The 16001-nt window shown below is 32.3% G+C and overlaps 1 protein-coding gene across 2 annotated transcripts in view; it reads right to left on the bottom strand.

The window, feature by feature from the left end:
- LOC149741833 (uncharacterized) overlaps window positions 1-16001 on the bottom strand; it is a 61487-nt gene that overhangs the window by 22870 nt on the left and 22616 nt on the right. The window contains exons 17-49 of one of the 2 annotated variants that reach the window (XM_089890370.1): window positions 14235-14426; window positions 13677-13754; window positions 13108-13302; window positions 12801-12878; window positions 11839-12018; window positions 11520-11597; window positions 11221-11406; window positions 11064-11141; window positions 10797-10982; window positions 10293-10370; window positions 9543-9731; window positions 9060-9137; window positions 8801-8989; window positions 8486-8563; window positions 7796-7990; window positions 7661-7738; window positions 6931-7188; window positions 5304-5486; window positions 5157-5234; window positions 4907-5092; window positions 4266-4343; window positions 3996-4205; window positions 2927-3004; window positions 2644-2832; window positions 2347-2424; window positions 1903-2094; window positions 1766-1843; window positions 1351-1539; window positions 1201-1278; window positions 949-1137; window positions 818-895; window positions 562-750; window positions 417-494 (exon numbers count right to left, since the gene is read on the bottom strand). In XM_089890370.1, the coding sequence (XP_089746496.1) occupies window positions 417-494; window positions 562-750; window positions 818-895; window positions 949-1137; window positions 1201-1278; window positions 1351-1539; window positions 1766-1843; window positions 1903-2094; window positions 2347-2424; window positions 2644-2832; window positions 2927-3004; window positions 3996-4205; window positions 4266-4343; window positions 4907-5092; window positions 5157-5234; window positions 5304-5486; window positions 6931-7188; window positions 7661-7738; window positions 7796-7990; window positions 8486-8563; window positions 8801-8989; window positions 9060-9137; window positions 9543-9731; window positions 10293-10370; window positions 10797-10982; window positions 11064-11141; window positions 11221-11406; window positions 11520-11597; window positions 11839-12018; window positions 12801-12878; window positions 13108-13302; window positions 13677-13754; window positions 14235-14426 (4545 nt within the window). The remainder of the gene's footprint in view (window positions 1-416; window positions 495-561; window positions 751-817; window positions 896-948; window positions 1138-1200; window positions 1279-1350; window positions 1540-1765; window positions 1844-1902; window positions 2095-2346; window positions 2425-2643; window positions 2833-2926; window positions 3005-3995; window positions 4206-4265; window positions 4344-4906; window positions 5093-5156; window positions 5235-5303; window positions 5487-6930; window positions 7189-7660; window positions 7739-7795; window positions 7991-8485; window positions 8564-8800; window positions 8990-9059; window positions 9138-9542; window positions 9732-10292; window positions 10371-10796; window positions 10983-11063; window positions 11142-11220; window positions 11407-11519; window positions 11598-11838; window positions 12019-12800; window positions 12879-13107; window positions 13303-13676; window positions 13755-14234; window positions 14427-16001) is intronic. The other variant, XM_089890376.1, reaches the window with a different exon arrangement.

Genomic DNA, 16001 nt, shown 5'->3' with positions numbered 1-16001 from the left:
ATTAAGGATATATAAAAAAATTGTAAAACATAGACTTTATTTTGTTTTAACTTTTCGATCGAACCTAGGTACGTACCAGATTATGCTGATTTAGCATATTTTTAAACATGAAAAACTGACTTTTATAAAACGAAAAAAATGGTACAGTAGGAACTAATAAGACATAATGAACATTTAAATATGAAGAAAAGTGAAAAATTAACTATAAAGAAAAAAAGTGTGCATGGGATTTTCTATTAGATTTCAGCATATCTATCAATACACAAATTCTGATTTTTCGTTGGTATGCCCCTTTAATATCCAAGCCAAGGACAACATTGTAAACATGCAATAATGTGACATATTTTTTTATTGTTTTCATTGATTTTTTTTTCTTTTACAAAGTTTTAAAGTCTTGCCAATAAATGTGTGAATACCTTGTACAGAATTCCAAGACATTTCAATTGAGGTTGTTGTTATTAATGTTACTTCGACATGACTTGGAGCATGAGGAACTAAAATATAAAGTTTTAATGTATTTAATAAATATTACAAAAATAGCTTTTAATTAATATTACTTACTTGTTTGACCACGAGCATTATAATGAGAGTTTGAGTTTGTCATATTATTTGCTCCAACAGAAATAACATTAAATTCATACCAAGTTCCAGCACTTAATTGTGTCACAGTTGCATGAATTTGTTTAGTTTGAACCGTTTGAACTGTGTTTCTATAAAGATTGGTAACCCGCAACATATAACTATGCGCACCTAAGGTATATTTCAAGCTATTAATGCTGGTTTTAATAGAAGTTTCTAAAATTAAAAATTGACAAACCAGAAGCTGGTTTCCACTGTACTGTTGCTTGATTGATTGACACATTTACCAAATAAATCTCTGTAACCGCATCAGGCACTAAAGTATTTAATAAGTTAAACTGTAGTCAAAGTAAGTTTTACAAAGCATACTTGTGGCAGAATAAATACTTTCAGAGATCTCACTGATAGCATTATCTCCGATGGCTGCTACATTAAATATATACTCTGTTCCAGGATCAGATAACACAGTATACTTTGTTTCATTGACTACAACACTTGTAGAAAAAAATACAGTCTTGTTACTGACATGATGTATGTTGACTTGGAATGAATGTGCTCCTGTAATCAAACATGATTTACAGTAACAATTTAAAGTTGCATCGTTGTATAATTGTTACATACCTACTACACTTGTCCACATTAATGTCATGGAATGTGATGTGATGTTTAAAGCAAGCAGATTTTGTGGGGGCAGGGGCGCTGATTAAATAAAAGTAAAATGTTTTTAAGCTCAATACTATTTAAAAAAATAAACATGTTAAAATAAGTGACCTGTTTGAAATCTCTGTTTACTACTTCCATTATTATTCTTAAAACCGTTGATTCCAATTGAAAATACTGTGACATCATAATGTGTTCCAGATTGCAATCCAGTGAATGTTGTATTAAACATTGATGAATGATATTCAAGAGTGTGGTTACTTCTTATACTTGTGAATAGAATATCATATGAGCTTGCCCCTGTTATATCAAATACATTTATTAATTTTAGAAATATGTGTATTTTAATTTATATAAATGCAGTGAAATTCAGTGTGCGAATCATTAGGGACCACTGCCTTAAATTAATTACCGCGAAGTGCTTGTCTACGGACACACAAAAAATAAAAACACATCAAGGCTATTAGGAATATTTTTCCAAGTATGCCGCCTAATCAAAGCATGATTTCTGTGAAATATGAAGTACCTCTCACAGGTGTCCAAACAAGATTGACACTTCTAAAAGTAATGTTGTTGATGTACAGGTGGGTTGGTGGTAATGGATCTAAAAATATCAAATCAAGTTGTCTGTTTGAAATAAATTCAAACATAAAACAATTTAACCTGTCATTTGAGAAACTTGTTGACTTGTATTACTGGTTACATTGTATAAACCAACAGATCGAACATAAAATGTGTATCTACTGCCTGACATCAAACCAGTGAATGTAGCATTTGTTGCAGTTGTAACTATATCTCTAATACTGTCAACCGGTGATCCATAAAACCAAATACTCAGAATAAAATGCGAACGACCTAAAAAAATAATAGTCTTTCTTCATAGCATAAAGTAACATGCAGACATACAAATTGTAGGTTAAATGGTTTAGGTGCGATCCAGAAGGAAAAATACTTATTACATAAACATGCTTTTAAAAGACAGCATGGATACATTATAAACGTACTTTGACTCTGAAACCATTATTCGATAGATTATTTATTGTTAACAAGGCAATGATTCTATTTCAAAAAATAAACTTAATAATGAAACATGTTTATCAAAGTTACCATGAGTGTCATCCCAGCCAACCGTAATTTCATCTGTTGCAACCAATAGTATTCGGATGTTCCTCGGTGCTAAAGGAACTGAGCATAAAAAGTAATTAGATGTTGCGCAAAGTGGAATGTTATTTTTGTTTGTTTACAAGGAAACACATAACACAGTTATTTTAGATCTATAATTAAAACAAACAAAAAAAGAAATTATATAATGCAAAAAAGAACCGTAAAGGCACACAATTTTTAAGAGTTAAACAAATGTTGCAAAAATATAAAAAAATTCACAATTTATTAAAATGATCTCACTTGTTTGTACAACGGTTAATTCACTTCCACTAGGATTTGTTCGATTCTTTGCACCAACAGAGAATACAACAAAGACATACACCACACCAGGTGAAAGTTGATCAACAAATATACTACTTTTATAAGAAATATAATTTACCACTTCATTTGTTTCATTATTTTTTAATAGAACATTGTAATGAAGAGCACCTGAATAAATTGGAAACAATAACATGTGTCCAACAAAAAAGATAATAAACTACAAATTCAAGAATAAATATTAACAATAAACATAACATAGTACCTTTACTTTCTATCCAGGCCAAAGAAACTGAAAGTTCAGTAACAATAGTAACCCTTACTTGTTGAACATTGTTTGGCACTGCAAAGACATTGTTTTGTTTAATAGTGCTGTCATGCATGATTTTCATCAAAAACAGCTATTTACACATGTATTTTCTACACACACTGAGATGGAATGTTCATTTCAAATTAATGGTTATGGCCATAGGATTAATCCAATAATACATTTACCAAAGAAGCTGTTTTAGTTTTATCTTCATTTTTTAAAAATAATTTTATAAAAATGTATTATAATTTTTCATGTATTCTATTATTATAACAGATACCATAACAATAACTTCTTGACTTTGACTGTTGTTAAAACTGCTACAATATAAAGAGGTTATTGCTTAAAACCTATTGATGTAGCTTATTAAAAAATAAGAAAGTTGCATAGATACAGATGTTCAAATGTAATCAAGAGTACCACTGAATTATCAAAAATTAAAACAGTTCCTAAATAATTTATGTGATATGGAATCGCTGGAGTAAATACTATCAATAGTTTTGAACCAAAATTTAGAAAACCACATCTAGTTTTTAAACAGCTAAAGAAAATTCAATTTTTCAACGATCAATGTTTCAGCTTTATTAGTATAGAAAAAGTATGTCATATATGCTTTATCATATTTTTCTTTATTTTACATTTTATTTTTATCTTTAGTGTTCTCATGTCCTAAGATACTTGCTGTAAATTTTATTTTAAAAAGCCTAGCGAGTCTGTTATAAATTAAGTATTAGAACGAGGAATGAGCTAGTGCAAACTGACAATTTGCCATACAAATAACTAAAACTAATGTTATTATGTTAAATGAAAATAAATATATAGTAGGGTGGGGAAAGATGGGACACCTTTAGCACATAATATCCAAATATCCTGATCGTGTTTTAAACAATTAACAACAATCTATGGAAGTCATGAGGATACAGTTTCATAATTCTTTAAATGTTCTTTGTTTAACTTTTTAAATATATTTCACCTTAAACCTAAACATCAAAGAAACTAAAAGACATAAAGAGAACACACTTACATGTACTTTCAGTCAATGTGGCAACAGCTGGACTTAACTGACGCAGTTGTGTAGCGACACTTGCAATTGTGATATAATATGTTGTGCCGGGACTAAGTGATGTTACGTTGAAATTATTACTTGTAGTCGAATTCTCAAATAAAGTTTGAAATTGATAAACATTCAATGACGCATTATAAAGCTGAACTTTCAAATAATACATTCCCGCCCCTGTAAATAAACAGATTTATTTTTTTGTTTTTATTCTTTAAATTCCACTAATTAATTTACCTTCAGATCGAGGCCACCTAAATGATATAGACGTTGTTGTTGTTGTTGTTAAAGTAATATTAGATGGGGGAAGGGGAACTGAAAAAAATTGACAATCAAGTTAGTGTTTCATATCATAGAAAGAAAATCAAAATAAAGAAGTCGCACAAAACTGAAGTACCTATCTAATGTCCAGCACCATGGCCCAGTGGATTAGGTTTGTATCGTAATCAAGGTATCGGGTTTAATGATCGACACTGATACAGATACTGATGTGCGTAGCTGTCCTTGCGCAAGACACTTAACTTACATTACTCCTAACCAACAATGCATTGTCGCAAAGTTGAGAATAGAGGTCGATGACATGAGTTGCAGAATTAGTCAAAGACTTACTGTGTGTGATGGATGGACTTGGGGACTGTGTTGTAGATAAAGCCTGGAAAACCTAAATAGGCTTTCAAACTGTTGGGGGGGACAAATCCTAGGTCATCAACAAGGATCCCACCCACATAGAATAAAAGTTTATAACTATTGGGCACATTGTGCATGTAACCACTGCGTGTCGATTGCAATTACACATGTGTTATTGTTTCTTCTGCTTGCCAAGTCTTTCAACTAGGTGCAACGATCAATACTTTATGATAATTACCTGTGTTATTTACCTGTTTGAACAGATGTTAATGGGCTTTTCAAACTACTCCTATTATGGTTTCCTATAGAGGTAACTTCAATATCATAATAAATTCCAGGCAGCAAGCCAATCAATGCAATTGTTGGGTAACTTGTGATGTTATGTAATGTCACGTTCTGATCTCTGCTTGTGTATTTCACATTGTAATAATAGGCACCTAAAACATATAGTTGGTTTAGTTGTAACTAGTATATAAGAAAACTCGAACATTATGTAGCTACCTTTCATGGAATTCCATCTGATATACATGTATGTGTGGGTAATATTCCATGCAATTATTTCACTTGGTGAATCTGGCACTACAAAAACAATATGCCCAAAATTAGAAACCAATTTAAATCACAGTATTGCAAATGAAAAGATCTTACGTGTGGTTTCCTCGGCAAAAGTATGATAGCCACTTAAACGTCGATAATTTCCAGTTGTTTTTAAAAGAAACGTATATGTTGTACCACTGTCCAGATGGTTGAACTCGTAACTTGTGTTGGACGTCGTCACATTGAACAAACTGACATTACTCTTTTTAACTTGTATATTATAACCAATGGCTCCTGCAAAAATGAACAATAGAAATAATTATAAGGTTATAAATTAATTACTATGCTAAGAAACACAACTATATGATGGGAAGCTATATAACTGCATTTCAATTGTTAAACTTTTTAAAACGACTTAGATTTTTCCATCTACAAACTTTTTGTTGGAAAGACGTTCGGACGTTGTTGTGTTTTTTTGTTGTTAGCTACCAGGATAAACATATATATCTAAGCCAGGGGTTCCCAAACTTATTTTATCGCGGGCCAATATGTGAAATCATATTTATGTGTCGGACAAGGTTTTCATTGCTATATTGGCGACGCGACTTGGGTAATCCTTTAGCTGGTGGCCACCTGAAATTTTGGTTTCAAAATGTTCTATAGCCCCCACTAAAACCTGCTGACTAAATTTTTTTCAAAGTAGGGCGTTCGTGTCGAAAATTAACTTTAAAAATGCGCGAAAACATGCCTCGTCACTGTAATTCGTCTGATTTGCGTAGGATCAACGGTTTATTACGTCACAATCGCGGTCTGTTACATCACAATAGTGGTATATCATATAAGTTACAAGACGGTATAGCCTTGTTTTGTCACCACTGTTTTAACTGACGAATCAAACGTAACAATATGCATTCTATGACGTAATAATCCAACCTTGGTTTAATTCATAACGGCTGGTGTGGAAAATACGGTGACGCAGCACGATTTCGTGCACATTTTTAGGTTAATTTTCGACACGAACACCCGAGTTGTTTTCAAAAAAAATTATACAGTGAGTATCATTGAGACCTAAGGAACATTTTGAAACCAAAATTTTAGGTGGCCACCAGCTAAAGGATTACCCGCGACTTGTATTGGCCAAAATTTAGTTATTACGAATACTGTTGGTTAGGTCAGGAAGTTCGACACATATGCTGGTAATAAACATGGCTTCTAGGACAGATTAAACTACGTACTTGCGGAGTAAAAGACAAAGTTTCACTTTTTTTTGTTGAATAATGTCGCGGTATAACCCTTATACCAGAGTAACAAGCAAGTCAGGTTGGCTGATGCTGTAACAGTCATAACTATTGCCCGCGGGCCGCGGTTTGGGAACCCGTGATCTAAGCTATGCTATATCATACCATAAATCAATCTAAATGTTAACAATCACACCCCCTAATTATTGCGTTATTAGCCATTTTCGAAACTTCTACTGACAGCCTGCATGTGTTTAAGCAAATTTTAGAACGGTGTCAAATTGTGTACATTCATTCGATCTATGATTTCTTATGAAAAGTGGTTAATGTCTAGGAGCATGTCAACAATATTAAATAGAGTTGTAATTAAAGACATTAGAGATTTTCCAACAATTACCACCAGGTATAGCAATTCTTCTACTTTTGATAATAATTTTCTTTACAGATAATTATTTTTTTGGAAAAATATTACGAGGAAATAAATTTTAAAGTGAACTAACCTGTGACTTCATTCCAAGATAATCTGATGATATTGTTACTTGAAAATGACATTACACCACTTGGTGGGGTTGGTAAGGTATAATGTGAAATTGCTTGGGAAGAACGTAAACTTTGATGACCTGAAGTTCCAACTGAGGTCATCACAATATTATGTAACACACCACTGGTAAGATTAACAACGGTATATGGCTTGAATGATGACATTACAATGACAACATCAGCAATTGATGAAACATTGATTATATAATTTGTTGCACCTAAGAAAAACGAAATATATATATTATAGTGGGAGAAGATGGGACACCTATTCTACGCTGTTCATTCTATTTTCCCGTGGTAGTAGTAAATACCGAAAAATCAAAAAATATAAAATCGTATTTTAATGACTCTCATAGACCGTTGTTAATTGTTTAAAACACAATCAGGATGTTTGAATATTGTGTGCGAAAGGTGTCCCATCTTCTCCCACCCTATTATATAGTAATTCATACAAAGTATCAACAGTATAAGATGAGACTGTAATACCAAAAATTCGTTGATTGAGAGTTGTAAACATTATATCTTATATATCAATATCTAATTCTAACAAACTAAACGTATTAGACATTTTTCAGTTCTAACAAATATTTTTAATAAATTTCACTGTTAATTAACATCTTTTAAAAACAGTAATATGTGCTCTTTCTTATTATAGGGATATATATTATGTTTATATAATAATAGTATTACCTCTCACCCACGTCCAGTTCAGTGTTAAAGATGTTGAAGTGAAATTGATAACTTCAGGTTGTGTTGGGATATTTGGTCCTATTATTGGATATTATATTTTTAGAGAAAGTAATCTTAAAAGTATTTTATACAAACTTGTGATCTCAACCAGTGTTTGTGATGGTTGACTTGTTTGTCCACTTTTACCAACTGCAACTACTGTGAAGTTACATTCAACACCAGCATGCAAACCATCAACAACCATAACGGTGTGGTTCGTATTTCTTTGTAAGGATTGAGTTTCTCCATCACTGTTATTATATGTAGTCAACAACATATAAGAAATAGCTCCTGTGGTACAGAACATAATAACAATAAATTATAAATGTTTTATATACCATACTTAAACCATGATTAAGACAATTTTCTCAATTATCGCTACATTGTTTAATTAAGGGCACTGTAGCAAAATGGCTAGCGCACTTGTTTAAATCTAGCGATAACAGGTTCAAGAATCCTCTTTAGGCAAAACACTTAGTGATATTACTCCAACCCAGTGCTCAATTATGGGTTGTCTAAAATCTCAGCCATAGAGTAAATTAAATTAATCAAAAGATAAATAATCATTCACAAAGTTACATACATGGTAGCTTGACAGTGAGTATGAGATAACAATTATTCATTAAAATTTGATTATTTGTTCACTTCATAAAAGCGCTTCGAATAATACAGAACTAATTTAGGGAGACTAACTTTTAAAACCATTTTTAGTCTGATCATATTTTCCGAGTAATAAAGCTACTAATAAAATCCAAATTGCAAAAAAATACTTAGTTTGCAACCCACCATGAACTGCATTCCACTGAAGAGAAATTTGACGAGTACCAATATTTACAGATCTTAATGATAAAGGTGAAGACGGATCTAAAAAAATATTAATCATCTACATTTTAACTCAAGATCTCAATATCCATGATAAAATATATAAATACATACATAAATATTATTCAGCTTGATGTTGCTTAAGAGATGTGAGACTTGCGATGCAAGAGAGGAGAATTAAATAATATGAAAATGATCATTTTATTTAATACCAAAATAAAGAACTGTTTGCTGAAAAAAGTTGTATAAAAACTTAATAAAAAGAAATGTTTAACCTACTTGTGTGTACAGTAACTGGTAGACTTCCATTCACATTTTGTTTTCGGTACTTGCCAATAGAAAATATTTTAAACTGATATTCTGAACCTGGCATCAGTTGTTTTATTATAACAATATTTTCCTTGGACTCAATGTTTAAAGTTGTACGATTGGATACTTCTGTTTGTTGTATAATGTAGCTACGAGCACCTACATATAGAATGTACATTTGGTTATACAACCTCAGTTTGAGATTTACAATATAAATATATTTAACAACCTTTCACAATATTCCAAGATATTTCCACACTGGTTGAGTTAACAGCAAGAACAGAAACATTAACTGGTGAATCTGGAACTAATAACATTGTCCTCTTTATGAAGAGTAATAAAAAATAATTAAACATGCAATGCAGTTTGTACGGATTCTTAATTTGTTTTGCTGTTAAACTAACTTTAATACTTGTTTTAGTTGTGCGTTTTCTTTTCATTGTATTCATTTAGATTACTTGGGTGTCCACTTGCAATGTTGCCTAACATTCAACCCATTTTGAGTGGCAGTAAATATTTTAATATTTAGGTTGTGCAGTTTATTGGTATTTCAACAGACAAAACTCATGTTACACTGTCTGAAAATATATTTTATTAAAAAGGAGCGTAAAAATTAAGGTCATTTGATCTTAAGTTTATTTTAATAAAACTGAAAGGTTGTTGTTCTATATTAAACAAATTAAAACGACTACACGCTTCAGTCTTAACAAACCAGTTTCTTCTGTAACAAAAGCAGGCGGAGAAATTCTTATAATCTCTTCTCCAACACTTCTAACTTCAATTTTGTACAATGAACCAGGTTGAAGATTTTCTAAACTTATTTCATGCAAATGGGTTTGTAGTTGTTTTATAGTAATGTTGTAATCCACATATGTTGTAGTGACATCATAATAAGAAGCTCCTGAAGTGAATGAGTAAAATATAAAAACATTAACATAACATACATATCAAAAACTCAATTATTTCTTCTATGGTCTTAACGAAAATTATATTAAGTAAAAACAAGAATCAGGAAGCAACTATAAACCAGGTTGTTAAAACAAGCTAGATACAAATAACAAAACAAAATTGGTTAAAAGAGCTTGACTGTTAAATTTAAGAAACAGTTGAATGAATGAATGTTGTTATAACATGGGTGTTCTGTTTCATACACTTCAAGCCAGCTTACGAGTTATGTATATTACATTGTGGGTGAATATTTATTTTGGGGTGAAGGATTTTTTTTATATTTTATGTGTAGCTGATAGTTTGGACAACCCATTAGTAACCACTCGGCTGCAGCAATTGTCGTTAAGTGTCTTGCCCAAAGACACATACGGAAAAAGGTAACAGTGCCAAGTCTTAAACCCATTACTTTTGGCTTGGGTTAGAGAAAGGCTTGCTAACAATTTTGCCACGGCACATATAACACCCTGCAAAGTTAAACAGGACACTCTCTACAAAACATATATGACTTAAATACCAATACTGCTATTCCATGAGACTGTCATACTGGACGTAGATATCCCGCTCACAATTAAATTGTCTGGAGCTACTGGAACTGTAAAATGCATAATATATATATATAGGTTAAATAATAAAAATGGACAACAGCCAGAGCTGGTCCTAGATTATATAATTATACTAAAACATGATTAATTCATTAAAATCTACCAAAATAATGTACCTTTACATGCCGAACTGTAATAATAAATTATGGTCTAAATTTTATACTGCTCAGTATTCAGTATAAAATCCTTAGGACGGACCAAGGCAATAAAAATGTTTTACTGCTTTGGATACCAATTATTTCCAACCAAGTTTACTAGTTGAGTATAAATGAACCATTTTTTGTTAAGCAATAGTGGTATCCTAGCAATGAAAAAGTATTTCATGAAAATCACTCCTTGCTAAAAGTTGCTCTGCTCTCAGAAAATCCCATTTTAATGTTAAAAAGCGAAACAACCCAAAGAAATGTTTATATTACCAGTTTGAAATGTTAGAACAGCACTTGCATTAGAATTTTGCCCATGTACACCAACAGAGACCACTGTTACATTATACCAAGTTCCTGATGATAATCCGATAATTCTACTAAAAGGTGATGTCACAGATTGTGTTTTAAGATCAAGGTCATTACTAGAGTATATTGTAAGCACATAGCTTACAGCACCTGTAAAAATATAGCCAATGAATGTTGTTATATTACGACCTTCTGTGTCAAAGTTGTCAAAATATTTTTAATTATATATACCTTTGACTGAACCCCACTCCACACTGACTGATTGCGATGCAACAGTTACAAGGTAAGGTAAAGATGGGCGCGCTGGCACTGCATTAGGATAAAAAAGGTTCACTAAAATAATACCATACACTCACGTTAAAAACTAAATTTGTTCATAAACACTTACATGACCAGGCTGTTAGAATGTTTGATTCAATACTGCTTTGATTTTGAAAACCAATACTTCTTATCCATATTAAATACCTAGTACCAGCAGTTAAACCAAACAGAGTCAGATGATTTGTGGCTACTCGTGAAACTTTTGTGATGTTGGTATCAGAGTTTGAATGTGTCACAACATATGTTGCAGCACCTAAATATAAATTGTTTTATCATACAATAACAAAAAATTGTTTTTTAAATGCAATAAAACAGTGCAAATTATCATTACAATTTTCCAAAATAAGTAACCTTAAATCTACAAACCTTGCATTTCTTTCCAAGTTATTCTCAATTTATCATTCTTTATTTCGACAATTTGGAGATTGTTTGGTGGATTGGGAACTGTGGAAAATTCCACAGTAGTAAAATATGCACTTGTAAAAATCTTTGTAAGAAAAAGTTTATACTATAATTCCATAGCTCTGATGAAAGCGGGATAACATCGAAAGGTTTAAACAAAATTCCTAAATAAGATAAATGTATTGTATACTTAGTTTAATGATAAAACTGAAGTACGAGAAAACCTTTGACAAAAAGAGATTAATACATATGTGACATGTTCATTTTTATTTTAAAAACATACCAGTTTGAATTGTTATTGTGGAAGACTCCATACTTAATCGTTCATAGGGGTCTTCGGATCTTACACTAATATTGTACCATGTACCAAGAGTTAGATTATTAATGACAATTGTTGATGTTTCAGTTTGAAAGTTTTGCATTATACCCCCAGATTCCACCATTACACGATATTTCATTGCACCTAAAAATTGCATAGATAATATAGAAATAAATTTATAAAGCCGATTTAGGGTATGAATTATAAGAAAAAATGTATCGCAAAAACCTTACATCATAAACCCATTAATTTAACCTTTTCAAGGGAGTGTTTATGTCGCACAGTTGGGAAAGGCAATAACTTTCTTTAGAACATTTATCGAAAGCATCAGTTTTTATATTAATATATAATATTCGCAGGCTGTTTGTAAAGTAGCTAAATGCTAACAGAGTGTGAACACTTCACAATGCTGTGCTGCAAATTGAACAAGGAATACAAAAGGCTAAAACAACTGTAAAAAATATTTGCAGTTTGCAAAATAAGATCTGCTTATTCGGACATCATACTATTGTGTATGAGGTCCTACAGAAGCATGTTGGAAGTATAGGATGTACAATACCCACTGCCCAGGCCCCAGGATGTATGTTTTGGTTAGGTTGTGATAAAGTAACTTGTCATATTTGGGTTTAACAAACTAAAACGATGGATATCTACAAACATATAACAACGATATAATACATCATAATAAACCTAAAGTAAACGTTATACAACATAACTATACTGCAGTACCAACTAAACTAACGGGTGACTGTGCGCACAACATGACACAACAAAGGCGTTAATTACTCGGCGCGTGCTGCAGGACTAAAAGCGTCGGAATGTTATCGAGACGAGGTAGCAGTAAACTACTACCAAATAGGTATAATATGTACTCTCTGTTAAAAATATAGATGTTAGAAAACTTTTATGTAAATAGACAAATTAACCTTTGCTTGGTTCCCAAATTAATAAAATTGAATTTCTTCTTACATATTGACTGCGTAGATTAGCAGGATGAGATGGAACTATGAAATACAAAAATTTTTCTTAAATAAAATCTCCTGCAATATGGACAAACAATTAGTGACTACAGCCCATGCTTATAATATTAGTAGGACCGAAGTCCAAACATGGTAAAAAAAAAATAAAGCAATATCTTCAAACATCATATTGGTTCGCATGTAAATGTTCTATTTGTTGGTTCTACAGCTAACATAGTATAATTGTTGAAAACTATAAAAATTAAAACACTACTTGTATGTTCGTAAACTTCTTGTCCAATGTTACTAAGCGAGTTGTTAATTCCAGCACTTTGTAATCGAAAGAAATATTTGGTTCCACTACTAAGACCAGATACAAAGTAGAATGGAACAATTGTGGAATAATGCTCTGTTTGACTATTATTGCCAGGCATGTCTTTCCTTATGTACAAATTGTAAGATACAGCACCTGTTAAATATAATATTTTTGATGACTGTGTTTTTGTACAAAAAAATAAATAGTAAAAACATGTAATTGTACAAATACTGACATGCTAAGACTTGAATGGCGCATAATTTAATTTTCAGTCTTGGTTTGATGAAAACCGAAAAATGAAAGTAGGTTGAAATATTTTTCTATGTACTTTTAATAAATTTTAGTTCCTGTTAAATAAATGTTATTAACCATTACACGCTCAAGTCACTAACAGTTTTTTATACCAACAATATGCATAGGTTAGCCTTTTAGTAAAAAAATGTAAAGTCAGACAAAAATAAAAAGGAGAAAGTCAAATTTGTTTAAAGCAATGGAAGTAAACACAGAATCAGATGTTATCATTTTACCTAAAACATCAGGCCATCTGTACAAAGTTGAACTATTTGTAGTGTTAGTGAACCAACCAACTTCAGGAGCAAACGGTGCTAGAAATTCATAAATAATATTCAAGTATTTAAAAATATAAATGCAGTTAACAAGTTTGCATAAAGTTTACTTATTTATCCTATAGGGAGGTGAAACTAAAGATATAGGCTGTAATTAGGGTGTCTATTGCATACCACTTCCATGCACCATGTACCTGTGTAGGCTGTGTTGCTAAATAGTTACCAATATCAAGTATGCAACTTTATGGGTCATTTTTATTTTCTGTATAATTGCCAATTTGAACAATCAATAAATGACTATTGGGTTGCAGGAATTAATATTGTGCATCTTTACCTCAATGCTAGCAACATTAAATGAATTAATACTGTGCATCTTTACCTCAATGCTAGCAACATTAAAAACTACTAGTTGTGGCAACAAAACAATCACTGTGTTTGAGCGTCGGCCATACTCATAGTAATGCTACTTCATATAGTTTCAGGCTATAATTTGTGGTAGTAAACTATTTTTAATATCACCTGTTTGTAAAACTAGCTCCTCACTGGCAACAGGATTTCTTTTACCAAATCTATTGACAGAATAAGCAGATAACTTGTAAATTGTTCCGGATTCCAAGTTTGTTATTTCCATAGCTTCATTAGGCTCTGTTTGAATATTCTGAACCCTTGTGCCTTCATGATTATGTACATTAAGGAGGTATGTCTGTGCCCCTAAAAACATTTAATGTTGGTTGAATTTATTTTTTAAGATTTTTATTTATATCATGGATCATAGTGTCAAAGTAAATCACAATGCAAACTTTCCTCTTTATTATTTGTTTGCAACTTACTCTCAGTTAACAGTTATAATATGAGTTTTCACAAATGTTGACTTGGTTTTATAATTAATATGATTTTTCCCATGATGATTGAAGAGAATAATATATACAGTAGGGTCAATATATGAAAAATATGGCTTGAACCCCCAAAAAATTCCTACAAAAGTTTTTTCAACTTTTTTGCAGTATTTATCATCATGAATACCGTATTAAAAATCTAGGAAAAAATAAAAAATTTTGACATTTTATGTTGAAAAAATAAAAATAAATATTTTTGACAATTTTTATTAAAAAAAATAAAAAAATTTTTAAAATTTTTTATTGAAAAATAAGATGCTAACACTCTTGCCAGTTTTGGGGAGGCGTTGGGCAATAAGAAAACTGAGTTGCGTGAAAGACCAGTCGACTGCGGTTGTGCTATCAGACTATGGTTCAGGTATCGCGAGCACTAATCAAAGCGGACAGGGCAGGCATTTGGCAAATGCACTCTCGTACAGTTTCTGGCTGTCTACCAATGTTCCCTGCTGCAGGGCACTTCAATTACCTAAATTACCCGCACTATGACATCCAAAAATGAATCAACTCCCGAACCGACACCCAGACATGGATACCATGTTATCCGTCGCTCGAATCAGTTTTGGGCAGGTCTCATCTCGGACCTAGTTATTAAATAGAACCTGATGAGATCGCTGAAGATGTCGGGATGATTAATGCGTGGAACCGGCATGACAGAAGAAGAACAGCGATCCTTGTGGACAATGTCGACTCCAATTAGGTCTGAGTAGGCCTACAACTATGCCATGCAGGAATTCAATACACTCTTCTACAAGTACAAGCGAACAACATAAAACAGCAAGACAGGCTAGGGTTCAGAGACACAGTTCTGATCTTAAAAGCTCAAGACATCATTGGCTGGTTATGTACCGTTTTCTCAAGATCAAATCCTGAGGAATATTGTGAATGGTGTTGTCGCCGAGGATGACGTCAATGTACCTGAATTTGAATCAGTCGGAAGGAACATTATGAACAAAATGATTGGACAGTATGTTTTCTCAATATCTTTTAAGCGGAAGGATAAAGCCAAGACATTTGGAATCATCTTATTAGCGAAGGTGTCACCATAATGAACAATTGACCCAGGTTTGCTTTATCGACGTTTCCCAGTTGTTTCACAACTACGCCTTATCTCTCGAAGATATCTTGAAATTTGGACCCTGTGCCCGTTCCCTCCAGCACTTTTTGAAGCAAGGAAGGTGCCCCGGAAGCCTGATAAGCCTGAACTTGCGAATGCCATCACAGATAACCAAGGCAGTTCGGAAAATTCCTGAATCCATATAAGCCATTCCACCAAAAACTCAACACTATGTCATAAATGGATGTTCACTACTACAGCGGCTACCATGGAAGAGTGGAGAAACCAACGGCTCTATATTACACCATCCTATGCTGAATTCATGACTCGCCGTTA

Source organism: Ciona robusta, chromosome 1 (assembly GCF_009617815.1).
Source record: "Ciona robusta chromosome 1, ASM961781v2".
Lineage (NCBI taxonomy): Eukaryota > Metazoa > Chordata > Ascidiacea > Phlebobranchia > Cionidae > Ciona > Ciona robusta.
This window is presented reverse-complemented; position numbering and strand designations above follow the sequence as displayed.